The sequence below is a fragment of the Stegostoma tigrinum genome, chromosome 5 (genome assembly GCF_030684315.1).
Source record: "Stegostoma tigrinum isolate sSteTig4 chromosome 5, sSteTig4.hap1, whole genome shotgun sequence".
Lineage (NCBI taxonomy): Eukaryota > Metazoa > Chordata > Chondrichthyes > Orectolobiformes > Stegostomatidae > Stegostoma > Stegostoma tigrinum.
This window is the reverse complement of record NC_081358.1, coordinates 114,759,848-114,781,346: the sequence shown is the minus strand read 5'-3', so window position 1 is coordinate 114,781,346 and position 21,499 is coordinate 114,759,848. Positions and strand designations below refer to the sequence as shown.

The window sequence follows — 21,499 nt, the reverse complement described above, 5'->3', positions numbered from 1 at the left end:
CTTGGATTTATTTACCAAGTAATATATGGCTCAAATCCAGGTAGAACATGGACAGTACAGCGCAGAACAGGCCCTTCGGCCCTCAATGTTACACTGACCTGTGAGCTAATCTAAGCCCCTCCCCCTACACTATCCCATCATTATCTACATGCTTAGCATACTCTGCTTAGCATTTCCTTCTCTTAACACAGCATCTTGCTAAAGCAAAATTGAAGTGGAAAGAAAGGTCCTCAGCTAGAAGAAACAATAGTGTGGGCAAGTAATTAATATCTGCAAGTGGTTAAATGTAAAGTTAGTTACTTCAGTAGGAAGTAGAAACTTGTTTTTTCAATAAAAAGCTATTAAGTGTTGCTATTCAAGAGATTTCGGTGTCTTTGTACATCAAGGGTCACTCTTACACATAGTGAGCGATTAGGAAGACATGGCATATTGGCTTTTATTTAAAGGTAGTGGAAGAATAAGAATAAGGCAGTTTTAGAATAGTTACATCTGGTTTTGAGATATCACACGGAGTTTGCAGCATAAGTAAAGAAGGATACCCTGCCTTAAAGGCGTATGCAACTGAGGTTCACGAGATTTATTCCAGGCTGGAAAGGATTGTTCTATGAGGGTTTCTCAGCTCATGCTGAATTGAAGAAATGGGCTAGTGTCTAGTTTTGATGTTAAAATGAAACAGAGTAAAACTAAACTATTTGATTTAGTATATGCTAATTCCTTTAACATAGTTTTCAGTCAGCCTTTTCTGTTCGTTTGTACAATATAATGAATTTGACTTCAAATTCAGATCTGATTCATTCAATATTACTTCCATCAACAGAACTTGGAAGGTAGGCTTCAGTTTATCCAAGAGAATTCCTGTCGGAGACAAAACAGTTTTGAGGATGATAAAAAATCTAAAATTCAGGTAACCAAATGCAACAGTTTAACTGGTCTTAATCGTCATTCTAATGGAGATATTAAATCATTCAAGTTATTTTATTTAATTATTCCTCTAGTCTGCAGTAAGAGACTCCTGGCTCTCGACAAAAAGCATACTCAGTATTTGAAGGTTGTAACTTGTTACATGGGTTGAGGAATATACACATTCCATTCATCCTGTCACCTGCAGAACCACTATTACAGCTGACATTGTGCTTCATAGCCTCTCTTCATGTTGAATTTTATATTGGGTTTGGCCAAGTACTATAGCTCTTTAATGCTATTTCTTATCCTTTTAGTTCGGTGGCCAATTTGAAAACCTCTGAAATAGTGATAAAACTAATACCTTTTATTAATTGAGTAGAACATAAAATACATCTGTACTCATTGCATGCCTAAACACTCTTGCCTGATGGATGGATCCTGAGCAATGTTGGGTTTAAATGTTACAGATAGTAGTGCCGATGCTGGAGAATCTGAGATCCGAAACGTCAAGCTTTCCTGCTCCTCTGCTTGGCTTGCTGTGTTCATCCAGCTTCACACCATGTTATCTTAGGTTTAAATGTGTTCACTTTAAGACTGCACGTTCCTTATGTGTCATATTGTTGCATTTTGGATTAGTAACATGTTGGACCATTTGCACTTCATTGTCCATTCTTATCTCCAAGCTAAACTCTATTTATTTCTGTCGGTATGTATGCTAACCTGCTGAATTTATTGTTTTAGACACTGACCCCCATATTAGTTTGTCACAGCTTCCATCAGAAAAAGTAATTAGAATTGCATTTGCCTATCATTGCTGCCCTGTACCTGTGCCTCTTTCTTTCTTTCATCTGCCTGTCCATTCTACTGTAGAGAACCACAAACTTTGCAAATGGATTGCACAATCCAACTACTAACCACTATCCAAGGCCACGAATACATTGCTGCCATTAATCCTCCTTACAAATTATTTTTAATCTTGAGTTTAAAAGCAGTGCTGCCTTTACAGTCTTAAATAAAAACTGCTATCTAGAAGAGCTCAGTATATCAAAATTAAAAGAAAGTTGAAATGCAAATCTGTCAGCAGAAATGTTTCTAATATTTCTATTGTGGTGCTTTGCATTTGGCTTTGCTTCTGTTTAAGGTATTTTTCATATGTTTCATAGAGAAATAGTGCATTCACATTACTTGTCACAATTTGAAATGAACAGTTCTTTGCACAACTTCAAAAAAAATTCCGTCTAGCCTCCGAGCAGGAGCAAGCATTCGAACAGACATTTATTGTCACATACTTGTACATGAAAAATATAGTGAAAACTTATAAATACCCTTCCCCACTGCAGTGCCCACGTCAGTGACAGAAGCCTAAGACAATAAGGAAAAAATGTAAGTTAATACAAAGTTCATCACTGTATTGTTAACGGCTCTTGGGCTCAGGAAAAGTTGATGTAGGAATGATGGAGCACCCTGAAGATGCAGGTGGAACAAGACCACCACGCTGGGCCACTGGATACTAGATTGGAAGCTGCTGGCAAAGACGACCGCCATGGTGAGCTGAGACCACCACTCCTGAACAAGATTGGCAGAACACTTTCATGCCAAAGATGAAGAAGACTGCCACATGGGAACAAGACCACCACACTGTGAGACTGCCGTTCTACTTCAGGCAGTCGGATGGAGATATGGACCTGGAGGCATGGCCCTGCCTGTGAGTCCATGCTGTTGAAGTCAGCCCAGGTTCTGTTCATCACTTGCCTGGAGGCCCTGGGCTAGAGTGGAGCCATGTTGGGCTCATCCTGACACTGCCGCCAGAGGCCCAGAAGGAAAGAAAATGAAGGAAAAAAGATGTTTAAAAAAAATCAAAAGCAAAAAGAGAGAGAGAGCAGACTGGCCCCGGGCTCAGCCCCTCAGCTCCCCAGCCATCTCAGGGTAACAAAAGTCATTGATAAAACAAAGACACGATTGTGTGCACTGTGCAAACATTTCAGGTTAACAGCCATGGAATGGATGCAATGGATACTGTACATTCACAATAAAACCTGTGTGACTGAAAAAATAAAATTTCAACTGATCCTTCAAAAAACATACTTTAATTTTCTAAAGTTACCATTTTTGTGGATCACGAAGACCCTGAATTTGACTTGTCTATTCTGTTGAGTTAAACTCCTGGATTTGGATTTGGATTGGATTGGATTGTGATCAGGGGCCAGTGCCATCAGTATCTCATGTGGAAAGTGCGTGTTTACAGCTTCTTGAAGATGCAATTAAAATCTGGTTGTAATGTCTTGGTGGTCAAATAGCCTATTAATACCCACCATGTGACTTCATGTATTAACCTTTGCCAAGAAGTTGACGTGCTGATCAAACTGTGCACAGGTATATATAACTGCTTTGTAAATTACTACTAAAATGGGAATGTTTGGTGTTAAAATCATTGAATAGAATCCCTACAATTGAATCCATACCAACCCTTCAAAGAACATTCCAGCCAGACACAGATGCCCACCCTATCCCCGTAACCCCAAGTTTGGCATGGCTATCTCGTCTAGCCTGCATATCCCTGGACACTGTAGGCAATTTAGTTCTCTAAATACGGAGAGAACATGCAAACTCCACACTGACAGTTGTCCAAGGCTGGAATTGAACTGTGTCTCTGGTGCTGTGACGTAGCAGTGCTAACCACTGAGCTGCAATGCCAGCTCATGTCATGCTGGGTGCACTGCAGCTGATTAAACATTATTGCAGTGTTGTAGTCTGAAAATAGTGCTTTGTTTAAGCAGTAAATGGAAGTTGCACAACTCATCAATTAACCCTGGTTGTTTCTGTGAATAACACAATTTTGCTTAATTACCCTAATAGAAAATACTTACTATAATTGGTTTCAAGTATTGACGATGAAGACTTAAGTCCTTTCTCTGTTTGTTTGCCTGCAGCACTGCAAAGGCAGGCACTCGTAACTTGTGTTCATACCTATCCTGTATCCAAAATTAATTAAATGAATTTGAGAAGGGAGTCTGAGGTTACTGATTTGACCTCACACTCTGCATTATTTAGGGAAATTGTGTTTGTTAAATACAAAGTTACTAATCCTGAAATGTGACTTCTGTGGTTCAGTTTGAGAGATGGAGAACACTAATCCTGTAAAAATCCTGCTTCCATTTTTGCAATAAACAGTTCCGAATAAAATGAATAGTTCAGCAAATGTACTGTACCTTACTAAATGCACTTAGGAAACCTTTAACTATTTGTTACACATGGTGACGAAAGGTTTCTGTATAGTTTTGTATATTGCAGATGCGTGAGCAGTCACGATATAACAAAAATTCACTGAATTTCTTTCTCGGAGAGCTCGTGCTGGCACAAGAGACAGAATGGTCTCCCTTTTCTGTGTTGTAATAATTCTGTTTGTGCCAGTGGGAGATTTGGAGGGTAGGAAGATGTTGAATGGCAATGAGATGTGTAATTGTTGACAGAGCTCTGAATATGGTGCAATAAATTTGTTTTGCAAGATACAGAAAATTTTTCATTTAACTTTTTTTTTCTTGTCATTTTCAGGATGTCGTCCCTCAAGCATTGCTGGATCAATATCTTTCAATGACTGATCCTTCACGTGCCCAGACAGTTGATACAGAGCTAGCAAAGCATTGTGCTTACAGTCTCCCCGGTGTTGCATTCACTTTGGGTAGGCAAAACTGGCACTGTCTGAAAAATACATATGAAATACTGGCCTCAGATATGCAGGTATTGAGTTTAATTATGCATTTTGGAAAATAGATAAATATGCTTGTACGTTCAGAGCAGTTTTTATGTGGAGAAGAATCTGTTGAAAATAATTGAATTTCCCCTCAATGAGCTTAACTATAACAGCATGACCCTCAAGATTAATGATTTTCAACTTTAAGACATTTGACCTCTCTGTAACAGGTTATTTATTTAAAAACATGTTTTCAAAATTGGATGTTGAATGAGAGGAAAACTGTGTTTGGGTATGATAGCATATTCATCTGCTACTGTCTGAATTTGCACATTGTTAGAGCTTTTGCTGATTTTTCATTATTTTTCTTTTATCCTTTTATCAGTTTTGATTTGGAACAGTTAGCTACTGATGCCTTTTGGATTGAGTGGCATCTTGTGTTAAAAGAAACACGGACCAAACCAACGTTTTTTTTATCTTGAAGGTTTTAGTTTTACTGTAGTATGAATACAAAGGTCAAAAGGCTGATGTTGGTTCAGGTGTCTGTCACCTTGTCATTAATAACATTCGCTTTGCAGGGAGGAAATGTCTTTCTGACTTTTTAATGAGACTAGTAATCCAGAGACTCTGATATATTCTGGGGACTAGTGTTGAAGTCACATCATAGCAGATGGTGGAACTTGAATTCAATTAAAATTTGGAATTCAAGTCTTAATGATTACCGTGAAACCATTGTTGTTCAGAAAAATCTGGTAGACAAATGAACTTTACGAAAGGAAAATTGCCATCCTTATCTGATCTGACATGCTTGCTAGTCAGTGGGAGATATTGAGGGAATCCGCAGGAGGGAAGAACATACTTGACCTCGTCTGCCTGCCACAAATTAATTTCTCCATGACGGTATCAGTAAGAGTGACCACCGACAGTCCTCATGGAGACCAAGTCACGTATTGACATTGAAAGTACTTTACTTTGTGTTGTGAGGTAGTATCACTGTGCTGAATGGGATAGACTTAGAACAGATCTAGTAATTCAAGACTGGGCATTCGTGAGAGCGGTGGGCCATTGGCAGAAGTAAAATTACACGCCCTGCCACAAAAGATTGTTTGGTTGATTAATTTCAGTCATTTCAGCTCCAGGAACTCTGCAGGAGTATCTGAGGCCTAACTGTCTTTAACTGTTTCATCATTGGCCTTCCCTCCACGATAAGGTGAGAAGTGGGGACGTCTGCTGCCGATCGAGCAACGTTCGGCCCTGTTTGCAATTCATCAAACAATGAAGCAGTCCACTCCCAAATGCAGTCAGACCTGGATAAATCCAGATTTGGGCTGACAACTGACCATCCCAACAAGCAAGAAACTTATCATTACTACTAAACATGAAGTGGCATTATCATCAATATATCCTCCACTATCAACATTCTGGGCATTGCCATTGACCAGAAACTAAACTGGACCAGCCATATGGATGCCATGGCTATCAGAGCAGTTAGAGGTTAGGAATCCTAATGGTGAATAAGTCACCAAAGCGTGTCCTCGGTCTACAAGGCACAAGTGATATGCCATACTCTCCACTTGCCTTGCTGAGTACTGCTCCAACATCACTCAAGAAGCCTGACACATCAAAGACAAAGCAGCCAACTTGATTGACACTGCATCCACTAGCATCCATTCCGTCCTCCACTAATGCTCAGTAGTTGCAGTGTGTAATTTCTACAAGGTGCACTACAGAAATCCATCAAAGCTGCTGATGAAAGCATCTTGCAAACCCACAGCCAACATCATCAGGAGGATAAAGGACAACAGAGCCATGGGAATAAAACCACCTGTAAGGTCCCCTCGAAGCCATTCAACATCCTGATTTGGAAATATATTTCTGTTCCTTTCAGTTTCACTGAGTCAAAAACTCCTGGAATTCCTTTCCTGATGGTGGTGTGGGCCTACCTCCAGCAAGTGGACGGCAGCAGTTTAAGCAAGCAGCTCATAACTACTTTCTCAGGGGTATAGAAAAATTAATGCTAGCCTAGCCAGTGATATCCACATGCCATAAAGAAATCTTTTTTTACATTCTCTAAAATATCACTTGAGTTCCTACTGTCTCTCTTTGCATTCCCTTTTTTTGTTATGGTTAGGTTTATTTTGTTAGTATAACTCCATGCATTCACTCACATGATGTAAAATCATTTTTAACCGAGTTTCTTGAAGTTTGAAAAAAAATAATGTGCTGTAGATAAAGGGGAATCAGAGGATTTGCTGTACCTTGGTTTCCATAAAGCATTTGATGAGATGTCATGGCAAAGAAAATAAAAGTTCCTTATGAAGGAAGTAACATAGTGGCATGGATAGAAGCTTGACTAGCTAGTGGGGATGAGAAAAACAGAAAGCGTAAATGAACAGTTTCTGGATGGCAAGATATAAAGTCATAAGAATCAGGACAGGTGCCTGAGACCTAAATATTAACTTAATCTATGGGTTGTCATTGTTGATGCTTGACCAGCATTTATTGCTCATCCCTTAATGCCATTAGTGTTCCAAAGTTGTTCTCTTGGACGCAAAACATTAGTTTATTTCTCTCTCCTCGGATGCTGCTAGATTAGCTGAGTTTCTCCAGAATTTCAAATCGCCAGAATCTGCAATACCTTGCTTTTGCTACCAAAGAGAGCCTTATATTGAGGAATAGTCTCCTTATTTCTAGTTTAGTTCTGCAATATTTGAGAGAATTCTGCAGAGTTAAAATGCAGAGTTCAACATTTAGTAGTGTTGTTCTGATTGATTTGCTTGAAATGTTTGTTGTTTTACTTTATTTCAGTGGAAGGTTCGAAGGACTCTTGCGTTCTCCATTCATGAGCTGGCAGTCATTCTTGGAGACCAGCTGACAGCAGCAGATCTAGTTCCAGTTTTTAATGGATTTTTAAAGGATCTTGATGAAGTACGGATAGGAGTCCTGAAACACTTGTATGACTTCATGAAGGTAATTTCCAAATTCATAACTATCTGTTGTATCACAGCAACAACAAAGTGACTGAATGGTGCAAGCTTTTAACAGGCACTTTGATTTAAATGCCGCCTCAAAGGATAAGATGGAATTAGTCTTTTTATGGCTATAGCAATCCTTCCTGAAATCATGTGTGTCGTGTTGTCGTTCATTATAAGTATGGACTACAGTATAAAACTGACCATAGTTTGGTACAAAATAGATAGTATCACTCAGAAGCTGGAAGAGAAATTCACTGACTTTTAAAGAGTATGTAGTAGTCACATGACTAACACCATTTGTGGCTTTGATCTGCTGAATTAGTGATTTTTGACCTGTGGTGGCGGCAAGTACAACAAAACCGACCTGTTCAAAGAGAGCATCATCTACGGTGGGCACTCCTGATTGCTGTTGAGCCAGTCCTGTTTGTATTGCACAGATGTGAACAATGAACGATTGATAATAAAATAACGACCATCATCAGGGCACAATATGGAAGAAGCTGGAAATGCTAAAGTATAGAATCATTTTCTGTCTGACTTTGGACCAAAGCAAAACTGAAGTATTTTCATGGATCGTTTAATGTCATTTGCTTCATGTTGTACCTGACACGGAAATGTTTGCAGTGGATACTAGCAAATAGCACACGTGTTCTTTGTTTCTAATTTAGTGATTGCACACAGTTTGCAAAATATTTACATACGTAAGTAGTCAGTTGCTGGTGCATGAGTATTGTTGAAAGAAAACACATTCTTTCAAGCTTTTCATGCATTCATTCTCTGTTTAAGAAATTGTCCTGACAAAATGAACTAGAGTCAATCTACCTGGTTGAAATTTAAATGAAACTTGGTAATTAACAGCCTGACATCTTATTGGTGCATTCTCCATGGCAGTGACTCTGCCAATCAAGAATACAGCCAACTGCCCTCGTGCGGTATAACAAGGTTGCTTTGCTTTGTTTACATTGATATTTCTCGTGAATTGTCTTGGAATGCAGGATTAAAAGCACAGATGAAATATGTCTTTTTCTAGCAATATTTAAATATATTTACAACAAAGTATAACATTCAGTTTGCAAACTCTAACTATTTTGAACTAGGGCACCAATGTAGTTGTGAACTTTGATACCTAGCATATTAAGTTCTGACCTGAAAATATTAAAGTTGAATGTTACAGGTAGTCTGTACTAGTCAAATTTCTGCCAATTACCTTGGTTTTCTTGAATATATGTTTCTAAGTGTCCATATTCCATTTAAATCATCCATTTTCAAGTATGCCACCTGAGCATTTTTTTTTGTTCCACAGTTACTCCAAGCAGAAAAGAGAAGGGAGTACCTCCCTCAGCTCCAAGAATTTATGGTAACAGATAACAGCAGGAATTGGCGCTTTAGAGCTGAACTTTCTGAGTAAGTGGTTAAGCTAGCAAATATTTGAACATTCAGTAGCTTTGGTCAAGAGCCACATCTGCTTTTTCAGTTGGCTAGAGTGGACTAATTCTCATAAAAATCTTACGTAGCTAACACATCTGTAATGTTAGCCTAGATTTACCTGGAAGAAAACTTTAGTTTTACAGTTCTTCGCTGTTCTGTCAAAATAGCAAGTAAATTTGAAGGAAGAATGCCTAGTTTTGATTGTGCAACACTTATTCATCCTAAATATTCTAAATCCATAACTGTGTGTATTTATGGTCCAGCGCTTGTGTTTTTCAGTTTGAAATTTTCTAACTGGAAACAGTTCCAAAATCCTGATGAGACATAGTGGCATAAACAAACTGTTGTCCAAAGTCTGCAATGAGAGCAGCCTTTTGATCTTGAGGTGGCTGTTTGAATTGCAGATAGATGGTTCTCCAAGTACAGTATAAAATGGGCTGTTTGCTTCTTTACATCCGTGTAACCTACGCAGAGGACAAAGTATTTTGGCTTTCAGTTTTGCCCACTGTTGAGTTACATTTGGATAATTTGATGCAGTTTGGCTACAAAATTGCGCCTCAAGAATAAATCTTGGAAATTACAGCATAGCTCAGAATTTAACCATTCATGCTGGTGCTACTCCCCTTCAGTCTACTACCGTCGTGAGAATCCAAGTTTGTACTGTTTGTTTCCAATTTGTCAACTGATAGGAAGGACATCCTTGATTTACTTGGCCAAACACGTCACAATTTTGAGAAGTTATTTGATTTCCCCTTTTTACTGTTCCAGGTTTGGTGCAGTTGGGTTGGGTGAGACAATTTTAAGTCTCTGTTCATAATTATAACTTTTCAAACTTATGCAATCCTACTGGATCTTCACTGTGCCTTTTCCATGGCTTTATTCTTAAAATAGTCCCAAAAGTGCATGCAATACTCCAACTGTAGTATATACAACTATGTAATTGTTGCATTGCTTTTACATTCAGCATCACCAGGCAGGAAGAATTCTATTTGTTTTTGTTCTTATTAGCATTTCCCAACATTGATTTTTCAATTCAAGTACCTATACCACTTCATCTCTTTCCTTGTACTTTGAGGTATATTGCCTTTCACTTCTGCTTTTATAATATTAGTTTATATTTATCTACATTTCAATTCTTTCTGTAGATTTTGCTGGCCTGGATCGAGTCTAGTTTACAGAGGCCATTTCTGTATTAAAATCCAGACCTTGACTTCATTTGTGCTTCCACATTCAGATCTGGAGCGATACACTCATATTTTATAATTTGGTTTAATAGTTAAACACCAGTTATGGAGTTAGAGTCAGAGAGACGTATAGCATGGAAAGAGACCCTTCAGTCCAATTTGTCCACGTTGCCAGATGTCCTAAATAAATCTAGTCCCATTTGCCAGCATTTGGCCCATATTCCTCTTAAATCCTTCTTATCCGTATTCACATCCAGATGCCTTTTAAATGATGTAATTGTACTAACATTTACCACCACCTCTAACAGTTCATTCCATACACGCATTACCCTCTGTGTGGGGATAAAGTTGCCCCTAAGGTCCCTTTTAAATCTTTCCCCTCTCACCCAAAACCTTTGCCCTCTAGTTTTGGGCTCCCCCACCCCAGGGAAAAGACCTTGACTGTTCACCCTATCCATGCTCCTCCTGATTTTAAGCCTCTATAAGGTCACCCATCAGCCTCCATCGCTCCAAGGAAAATAGCCCCAGCCTATTCAGCCCCTCCCTAAAGCTCAAGCCCTCCAAACCTGGCAACGTCCTTGTATGCATGGTCTGAACCCTTTCTAGTTTCACAATATCATTCCGATTAATAGGGAGACCAGAACGGTATACAGTATTTTCAGAAGTTATTGCCTAATTATCTGTAATGTAAGATTAAAATGGATTTATTAGTCAACGATATCGAGTGCAGATTTGTTAAAAACAAGCATCTTGACAACTTAGTAATTTTGAGCAAATGATTAGACTGTTTTAAAGAAATCCTGCAATTGTAGTGCATTCAGACCTTTTGGAAGGTGTTAAGCTGCTTGAAGAGTCTTAGGAAAATTCCAGTTCCCCTCAGATGTTGGAAGGCTGGTTGACAAATGGAACCCAACTGATAACAGCAGCGTGAATTTGGGGGTCCCTGCAACCACATGTAAAATTCTTGAAAACTGCAAGAAACTGAGGAAGCGTTGAATGGAAGGTGGGGAAAGTGCATGACCATGTTGGTGAATGAGAGGACAGGAGGAGCAAGTAAATGGCAGTATATGCTTGATGAGAAGGCACCAATAAGTGAACCAATAGACCCAAGGTTTTGAGGTAGGAAATGAATTGAGCGGTTAGGAGCATCAAACCCTTAAGACATCTAGAACAAAATACTGCAATGAAGTTATAACTTTGAGTAGTCATTGACAAGGCCATATTGTTGAACTTTATTGATGCATTGTAAAAATAATATTTAAGCTACAAAGTTTGACCATGATGTTGTGTTAGTTGCAATTATAAGTAAGAGGTGTAAATCCCTGCGATTATTTCTAATGGAGCAGAAATCCATGGAATGATTGCAATTAAATAAATAGAAAAAGGTAAGTAAAGATAAGCACATCCTCGTTCTGGATCTCTCTTCAGATATGATCATTTTCCTATTAGTTAAGGACCACCTGACTTGAAACTTCACTGTTATCATTTCTGGGTCAAAATGCCAAAAATCTGTTAATAGCAACAGATGCTCTCCACCCCATTAACTTTGGTTCAAGAAGGCAATTCACTGCCACATTTTTCGGACAATTACGATTGGGCAATAAAAATGCTGGTGTAGCCTGGTATCCCGCAAATGATCCAGAACACAAATTGAATCAGAATTTTTTTCCAAAATGATCGGTCTTCTTCTATACTTTGCCTCTCCCAGGCTATTTACTTAAAGCATGCTAAAGGCTATATGGACCACTTGGCTTCTTTCTGGCTATCATTGTCTGTCTATGTGCCTTTCAAATGAAAGAGAAAAGAGGTTAGGAGGAACTTGTGCGCACACACACAAGTGCTTTGAGTGTAGAATACTTTTAAATATCAGAGGAATAGGATTCAACTATACGGCCCCTGGAGCTTGTTCCACCATTTAAGTTTGTGGCTACTCCATCTGCCCTGCTTTATGCCCTACATGATTTGTACATGTGACAAACAAGAGTGTATCAGTGTGCAGTTTAGAATAAATGAAGCTAACACCTGATTCTTATTGGAGAATGTGCCATGCTTTTACTACATTTTGCATGTTGTGTTTCCTCTCTTTCCCCCAGAATTTTCTGCACTTGCTCATTAAGGTAAAAACTAAAATCCTGCTACCCTATCAATTCCTTTCAAAATTGTAAAACCCTTATTTGATCTCCCCTTACCTTTCTCTGGCAATACAAGCTTACTTTACATAATCTCCACTCATAATCTAACCCTGAAAAGATAGATCAGATCCATCTTCTTAACCCTGAGCTAACACTACCAGAAACTGCAGACCAGTCTTGTACTGCTCGTCACGTCTTAATGCAGCAGCATTGTCTTACATAAAGACACTTTTTTTTTTAAAACATAGTGATTGTGAAGAGATACTAATAACTGCAGATGCCAGAGTCAGAGATGATAATGTGGAGCTGGAGGAACACAGAAGGCCAGGCAGCATCGGAGCAGCAGGAAAGTTGACATTTCGGGGCGGCACCCTTGGATCCTGTCCCGAAGGGTCAACTTTCCTGCTCCGATGCTGCCTGGCTTGCTGTGTTCCTCCAGCTCCAGACTGTTATCAACAGTTGTGAAGTTTTTGCTTTTTGAATATCCCTTCACTGAGGACTGTCTCAATGCAGCTTTTTTTATGATCTGCTCCCAAATGTAGTTGTTTGTTTGTTATTTATTAATTTGACACTGATGGCACATATCATTTAAACTTTATTTTCTGTAGCTGTAATTCACTTGATGCCCCTTTTTTCTTAATTGCGGTCCTGAAATTTCTGACGGACATAGTTGACCATTTTTTTCCTTTTCCACAGCAAACCTGACAAGTACGGTGTTGTGGTCACTCACTAAAATGCACTCCCATTGCTTTCTTGGATAAACTGTCCAGCTTCATTCCCCAGCATTAGGACCAGCACCGCACTGTCCCTTGTTGGATCTTCTACAAGGTGATGGCTGGATATTTTTCTTTCTGGCAAGTGGGTGAAGCAGTCCTCTCGTTGTTCATGAATTTCCTTGTAACAGAACACCTTTTGGCAGCAATAATCGGGCACAGGAGTAGGCCATTCTCTTCCCTAGGCCCTATTCTTCCATTTGATAAGCTCTACCTGATCAGACTGGCTTTAATTCTCCTTTCCACTCTTAACCCTGTACCCTTTGACTCCCTCGTCAAGCAAAAATCTTATCTAATTCAGCCTCGAAAAAATTTTCAATGATCCAACTTCTGCACTCTGGAGACGAGAATTCCATGTAATAAAGATCCTGTGAGAATATAATTCTCATCTCCTTAAATGGGAGGTACCTTTTTTAATATTAAACTGTGCCATGTTTCTAGATTCAGTCATGGAGAAACATGTCGACATCCATACTTCCCTCAGGATTTTGCTTCAATAAGATCACATCTTGATCTTCTAAGCTTTGGCAGATACAAGCTTAACCTGTTCAGTCACTTCTCAGAAGATAACCTTTCATCCTGTCTGTTTCTGCAATTTGTAGATTAATGCAGACGCTGTTGTAGAAGGAAAATGGATTTTGCTGAACAACAGATGTGAGCTAAAGCAATGCATAATGACTTTCCTTATTTTTTTTTCCCACCCATGCGCTTTGCCAGTTGTTCTTATTTCAGGTTTTAACGTTAATGTTCATCTTTCTGATTCTTTACACCCACCCCCAACCCTCACCTCAGTGGATTAGCTTGCAGGTTGAATACATTTTTGTCACTTATGTAGCCTTTGGCTGTTTCCATTTGTTTTCATTTTAGGCAATTGATTTTGCTGCTGGAACTGTACAATCCTAAGGATGTGTATGACTACCTACGACCCATATCACTCAGCCTCTGCGCCGATAAAGTTTCTTCAGTCCGCTGGATTGCCTACCGATTGGTAAGTTTTACAAATGCTGATAGAAGTAACTGAGAATCTGTTTGGTAATGCAACGAGAAAACACATTTTCTACTATGCATACAAGCTAGGTGATAGGTATGATTTCTGGTATCTGCTGAGTGCACTAATTTCACTTATGGGGAGTTGTGGTTATAGCGGGTGTAGGTTCATTTTGTGATAGCAAAGACTGAATACTGACCAGCAATGATGGTTAAGGTTAGTTCAAGCAATTTATAATCCACTGATGACTTAAATTTCTCATAAAAGCATAAACTTATTGAGAAATGAAAATCCAAATTCTGTAGCAAATCTGTGTTTCCTGTCACTGCTGTTTTCCTGACCACAACCTGTGGTATAGTATTTGCTGACCCGTAGCCTTTGCAAGCAAGTGCTTTGAGTTACATTTATTTCTTGCAAAAAAAGTAACATTTTGAGAATTAATGATTCCTGCGTTCTTCTCAGGTCGGTGAGATGATTAGAAAATTCTATGCATCTGCTACTCCTGCATTAGCCGTTGACCTCATTCATGAACTTGTTGATAAGTTCTGCCATTCTGTGAAGTGGTCAGGTCGTCAAGCCTTTGTTTTTGTCTGCCAGGTAAGCAACCCATCCAGCACGTTGCCCCATCCAGACATATTTCCCTTATCTGTTTGTACATGGAATACTGCGGAACATATACATTTATTCCATAATTACAAATCGTTGTATGGCTGAGACCTTCCCTGTCATAGTATTAGTAGCATTTTGGTACAGGGCGCAATTCAACTATCGTGTTTGAACTGAATCTGTCTAACTTCTGTCCATTAGCATTACAGACATGAGTCACAAAAATGCATGGAGTGTTGCTATGGAGATTTTAGAACACAAAACCTAGAACAATACACCGCAGAACAGGCCCTTCGGCCCTTGATGTTGCACCGACCTGCGAACTAACCTAAGCCCATCCCCCCACACTATCCCATGATTATCCATACCCTTATCCAAGGACTGCATAAAGGCCCCAATGTGGCTGAGTTAACTAGATTGGCTGGCAGGACGTTCCATGCCCTTACCACTCTCTGAGTAAAGAACCTGCCTCTGACATCTGTCTTAAATCTGTCACCCCTCAATTTGTAGCTATGCCCCCTTGTATAAGCTGAAGTCATCATCCTCAGAAGAAGACTCTCACCGTCCTTCCTGTGACTGATACCTGAGCATATCATTTTTGAGGTGCATGCAACATTTCTTAGGCAGTCCCTCGGTACTGTTAACTAATTTATTCCACTCTCTATAGTTGTGGCTCCTGAAATGACTCTACCGTTGCATGTTGAATATGCTCACCCTGTATGCAGACAGTGTTTGAAGAGGTGGATTAGTGAGTTGCTCGGGTTTTTTTTTGGCTCATGCTTGTGCATGATCTCCTCCTGGGCGTGATGGAGATGTCGGAGACTCTTGCTTGTAGGTGCTTCTTCTGAGTGGTCTAGAGCAAGACACAGTGGGGATTTTACATCTTTCGTGGAAGCCTTGAGGACATCCTTGAATGGTGTTCACTGTTCTCCAGGGTAACCACTTGGTGAGACGAAGCTCAGAGCTGAGAGCTTGTATCCTGTTGCACATGCTGGAAATGTGAAACGAAGACAGAATGCTAGAGAAACTCAGAAGGTCTAGCAGCATCTGTGGAGAGAATAAACTGTTAACATTTCGAGTCTGGTGTGATTGTTTAGAACTGAAAGGTGATGGAAAATAGATTTGTTTTTTCATACTTGTGACTGAAGCAGAGGAAGACAAAGAGGTCAGACATTCCAGAGTCCCAATGCAAAGGACACAGGAGTTGTTACTAGTGGGGAAAGGAAAAAAGAGATGTGAAAGGGAGAGAATGAGTGCTTAGTAGTAAGAGCAAAGCCAACCAAGATAGAAACACGACATGACAGTGGGGGAAGACAGAGTTTCTTCAGGGTCTGGAACATGTTTTGGAAGTCTTGTCAAGCATGCGAGCACTATGGCTGTCCAGTGCAGCTAATTGGCTGTAATTAGTACTACTTAAGGGTTTTGGCCTGAAAGAGAATACTAATATTGAAACATCTTAGTAGTGGATTTGCTGGATTTTGCAGAGACACTCATGATATTTCTCTCAAGGTGCGAGATGTTTGCTGTAAGTTGCTGATGCCTGTAATGCATGCGGCAATGCAGGTATGACTACATCTCTGCAGTCTACAAATGTAATGTCAAGATTGAGGACTTGAAATGTTGCATTTCATTGTTGATATCTCCTTCTTTGAAAGGATGCTCCCAGAGGCTGACTTGGTCTTAGGCAGAAGGTGCTGCAGGTTGAACAGTTTGCTGTTTGTCCTACAGGGAAGCTCCATCACATCAGAAAATATATCAAGTGGAGTGTTGTGACTAGAAACTTGGAGGATAACATTGTCACCACACCATTGTCACTTGATGCCAATTTGTGCAGGTATTGTGTGCTGGCAAGTCCCTTAGTGAGGATCACAGTAGTGAAAAAGTTCCAAGGTAGCCAAATTTGAGTTCCATCATCCCTCCTAGTTAACAGAATCAAAAGGCATTTGTGCAATTGAAGAAGGGAAACATTGGTGCTGCTGACTGCACTTGTTTTTTTGAATAATCTTCCTGTAAAAAATCAAGTTTTTTGGATTTTTGAAATGATCTGTCTTTGCATCAGTTTTCACTGTAGATGAAGACACAGTAGCATACCAGAACTTTGAGACAGGGAGCAAAGGCGAGCCTATTACTTGGGGGGAAGATTCTGGAGAAGCCTCAAGTTCTGAAGGTGGTTAAATCACCTGGACCAGATGGACTACATCCCAGAGTTCTGAATGACATAGCTGAGGAGATTATAGAGGCATTGGTGGTGACCTTTTAGAAATCACTGGAATCGGGAGAGTTTGAGAGGTCTGGAAAGTGGCTATTGTAACAACCCTATTTAAGAATGGAGGGAGGCAGAAGGCATGGAGTATAGGCTTGTTAGCTTGACCATGGTCAAGATTTTAGACTCCATTATTAAAGATGAGTCTGCACAATACTTGTAAACGTATGGTAAAATATGGCTGAGTCAGCATGGCTTCATCAAGAGGAGGTCATGCCTGACAAATCTGTTGGAATTCTTATTGCTGGTAATGAGCAAGTTAGACAAAGAAGATCCAATGGACCTGATCTGTTTGAATTTCCAGAAGCCCTTTGCCAAGGTCCTGCACAGAAGGTTGCTTTTTAAATAAGTTAAGGACTTGATGGTGTTAGGGGCAAGGTATTGGTATTGATAGAGGATTGGCTGACTGGCAGAAAGAGGAGGTTAGGAACAAATAGTTATTTTTTTCAGGACAGTGGCTCGTGACTAATGGAGTTACACGGGAGTCTATGTTGCGGCCACAACTATTCACATCATTTATAAACAATCTGGATGATGGAACTAGGGTCATTGTTATTAAGTTTGCAGTTGGGACAAAGCTGGGTAGAGGGACAGGTAGCGTTGAGGAAGTGGGGAGTCTGCAGAAGGACCTGGACAAGCTAGGAGAGTGGGCAAAGTAGTGACAGATGGTATACAATGTGGGCAGGTGTGAGATCATGCACTTTGGTAGTAAGACAGTGACATAGACTATTTTCTAAATGGAGAAGGCTCCGGAAATCTGAAACATAAAGGGACTTGGGAGTCCTAATTCAGAATTCTCTTAAGGTTAATATGCAGATTCTGGAATAGTTAAGAAGGCAAATGCAATGTTAGGATTTGTTTTAGGAGCCATGATTTGGATGTGCCAGTGTTGGACTGAGGTAGACAAAATTTGAAGTTACATGATGCCAGGTTATAGTGAAACAAATTCATTTGAAATTACAAGCTTTCAGAGCATAACCCTTCAGGTGAAGTGTCGGAAATACGTAGAACACCACTTATAGGCAGAAAGATCAAGGGCACAGAAATCAAAAGATCATACAAATGGTGGGAGTGGAGTCTCAAATAATAATTTTCTGCAGGTAATCTAAAATGCTTGATGGTGTGAGTAAAGTGTCAATAGCTGAATAACCAGCAAAGGGATGTCTTATAATCTGATTTAAAGGAGTCAGAAAGGCAATTACTAAAAATTAAAAATTAAGTGGTGCTGGAGACAAATCAAATGATTGAAATACCGTGATAAGTATAAGAGTTGCATGCTGAGGGTCTAACCAAAGTAAGAAGGAATTCAAAACTGTACAAACTAATTAAGATCGAGAGATCATAATTTATCAAATCAGGACAGTAAGGAAGATATTACAGATACAGAGCAATGTGGTGGGGGCCACATGTATATAGGATTATAGGTCACCACTTGTTATTCAGTTGATGCTTTACTCACACTGTCAAACATTTTTGATTACCTGCAGAGAATTATTATTTGACAATCCACTCATACACCATTTGTCTGATCTTATAATTTCTGCACCCTTGATCTTTCTGCCTATAAATTCTGAGTGCTTCTCTCATTTTACCTAGCGAAGGGGTGACACCTCTGAAAGCTTGTGATTTCAAATAAACCTGTTGGACTATAACCTGGTGTTGTGTGAATTTTGAGATTTCATTTCAGGAGGACTAGAATACAAGAGCAGAAATATACTGCTAAGGCTGTAAAAGGTTCCTGTCGACCGCATTTGGAATACTGTGAGCACTTTTTTGGACCACATTTCTAATGAAGTGTGTTGTTGTTGAAGGTATCCAGAGTCTCAAGGTTACCGTTTAGAACTAAGACAAGGAAGAATTTCTTCAGCCAGAGGGTGGTGACTCTGTGGAACTCATTGTCACAAAGGGCTGTGGAGGCCACATCATTGAGTGGATTTATGACAGGAAGATAACCCTTAGGTTCTTAATTAGTAATAGAATCATGTGAAGGCAGGAGGATGGGGTTGAGAAACATATTGCATTTTCGATTGGCAGAGAACACTTGACGGGTCAAATAGCTTAATTCTCTTTGAATGTGTTATGAATCTCTTCCCCTCCTCACCAGCACTACCCCACTCCCTGTTTAAAAAAAAAATGCAGTTGGTCATCCCCTTTCTTTGAAAATGGCTACAGTTGTGGTATGTGGGCTCCCTACCATGTTCTCCTCTCTGAGGAAGATGAGGTCACATACTGGTCCCAGAAACACTAATCCACTGTACTTCAGCAAGAATTACCCCTGCACCAGTGTCCTGGCTGGCAGTCATTTGTTGAGGGCACTGCCAACCTGTCAGATTGGAGTTGTGCTGAGGTGGCAGTGCACAGCGTGATGTGGGACATGGTTGAAAGCATTTGTGTTGAGATCAGCAATCCTCCCAGCAAATGCTGCCATGCTGCCTGTCCCGGGTGAGGACCACTCTGCTAGTCACCCGAAGTAGCTACATACATGGTTCTTTGACTGTGGGTGGTCTTGGTTGCTGAAGAATCCATGTATTCCCAATAAGGTGCCACGATTTAACACCCACCAGGAGAGTTTTTTTTCTTGAGGGTGGAGAGTCTTTGGAAAATTGGTGGAAGCAGGGCCTTTGAATATTTTTAAGGCTGAAGTAGACAGATTCTTGATGAGCAAGGAGGGTAGGCAGATTTTGAATTTGAAATTGCAGTCAGGTCAGCTGTGGTCTTAAATGGTGGAGCAAGAATGAGAGCTGGCTGGCCTATTCCTGCTGCTTAATGTCATGACTGTCGATGAGTTGCTGAATTCCCTGTGCTTTTGCCACCCACCATCTGTTCTTTATGTTTCAGTTTCTTGTTGGACCCCTGCGTTCATTTGTCTAAAGACCTGCTTTCTTTCCTTCAAGTTTTGTTTGCGCTTCCAGTTCAGGAGCGCCTTTTCTTTAGCTCTTGTCTCTCGATTCCACTCATCAAGCCAGTTTTGATGTTTTCTGGTAGAGAAATTTCCTCTCAGTCGCTTATGATGAACCTCAAAGTGTGCCAGGTACTGTAGAAAATGTGGTTCCTGTTCATTGAGCACCACCAGGTTGTCTCTGAGGCCATACAGTACAAGTATACCTGATTACCGAGTTTTCAACTAGGTACCCTCAACAGAGGGTGCTTGCTGTGATAAAATTACAATTCAGTGCTATAGAACCTGTAAGCTTTCAGTTATTAATAAGAGTCTGAACTTTGTTTTTATAAACATTGTACATTAAAGGATGCATTTCTCTGCACATTTAAATGCAGGCTGTGCTTGAAGATGATTGTATTCCTGTGGAACAGTTTACTGAGCACTTGATGCCACACTTACTACAGTTAGCATCTGATCCTGTTCCAAATGTCAGAGTGTTATTAGCAAAAACTTTGAGACAAACTCTGTTGGAAAAAGGTGAGATCTTTTCCTATTTCTGTTTCTAGTTAAAAAAAATCCTCAAGCGCATCTGTTTTAAAATAGTAAATTTTAAAATGATGTAGATTAAATTTACTAGTTATATGAGTGGATACTCTACATAGACGTCACCAGCCAGTGTGGAAAAATTATAATAAAACAAATTTTCAAGGAATTTTGAGAAGTGCTGAAATTATCGTTGTAACGGGTGACTGAGATAGGGATAGTTGGGGGGTGGCAGGTGCAGAGAGGTAAGAATTTCTGTGCTTTTTCTGGAAGAATTTTCTACATCAGTGTGTTTCAAATCACAAGAAAGGAGATATACTGCTATTGATTGTTGGGAATATGTTGAATCAGCTATCAGTAAAGGAACATTTAGGGAACAGTGTCCATTGCATCAGAAGGTTTGAGTGAGCTTGGAAAAGCTCAGAGCATGCCAGATTCAAGTCACTGAGGGAGGGCAAATTTTCAGTATTAGCAAGCAACGCTCTGACAGAACAAAATACAGCCTTTGAAGACAGTGCACCGGTAGTTTCCCTACTGCTGGTCAAGAAGATCTGGGTGCACGTCCCACCTGCCCTCGTGCCTGAACAGGTTGTTTTAAATAAATGTAAATTATTAAAATTGGAGTGTTGACACTTTAAATTTATGCATAAATAAGAAGGCAAGGCTGAGGTAGAAAATGAAGATTTGTGTTTTGTAGAGAATGAAAATGCTGCCTGCAGTAAAATGAGTGAGGAGGTAACTGAAACATTTGGATGGGCTCAAATTTGTTAGTTGTCAAAGAAGCATGTTCTACTTATAATTCTCTCTATTCTTGGGAGGAGCTTGCAGAGGACTGGAGAATTAAAAATGTCACACTTTTGTTCAGAAATAAACAACAACAGGCCAGTCAGTTTGCCCTTAGTCAAAAATCACGGATTTGCTATGGACAGATCATGTTTAATTTTCTTTTTGAGGTAATAGGTGGTGTTAATGATGAAAGTAATTCCATTAATGTGACTACTTGAACCTCAAAGGTATTTGAGAATGTGCCCCATACAAGTTTGAAAGAGCATTTATGACCCGTGGAATGAAAGGAATAGTCACCGCTTGGATGCAAAATTGTCTGAATAACTGCTGATAACTCTCAACTCCA

General features: G+C 39.8%; 1 protein-coding gene across 8 annotated transcripts in view; it reads left to right on the top strand.

The window, feature by feature from the left end:
• Positions 1–21,499, top strand: part of LOC125451661 (serine/threonine-protein phosphatase 4 regulatory subunit 1-like) — a 93,659-nt gene that overhangs the window by 67,561 nt on the left and 4,599 nt on the right. For 7 of the 8 annotated variants that reach the window (XM_048529106.2, XM_048529111.2, XM_048529109.2 and 4 more), the window contains 7 exons: positions 818–904; positions 4,456–4,641; positions 7,403–7,564; positions 8,873–8,973; positions 13,954–14,074; positions 14,537–14,671; positions 20,220–20,361. In XM_048529106.2, coding sequence (XP_048385063.1) covers positions 818–904; positions 4,456–4,641; positions 7,403–7,564; positions 8,873–8,973; positions 13,954–14,074; positions 14,537–14,671; positions 20,220–20,361 — 934 coding nt within the window. Of the gene's footprint in view, positions 1–817; positions 905–4,455; positions 4,642–7,402; positions 7,565–8,872; positions 8,974–13,953; positions 14,075–14,536; positions 14,672–20,219; positions 20,362–21,380; positions 21,482–21,499 lie in introns of those variants that run through there. The other variant, XM_059646232.1, reaches the window with a different exon arrangement.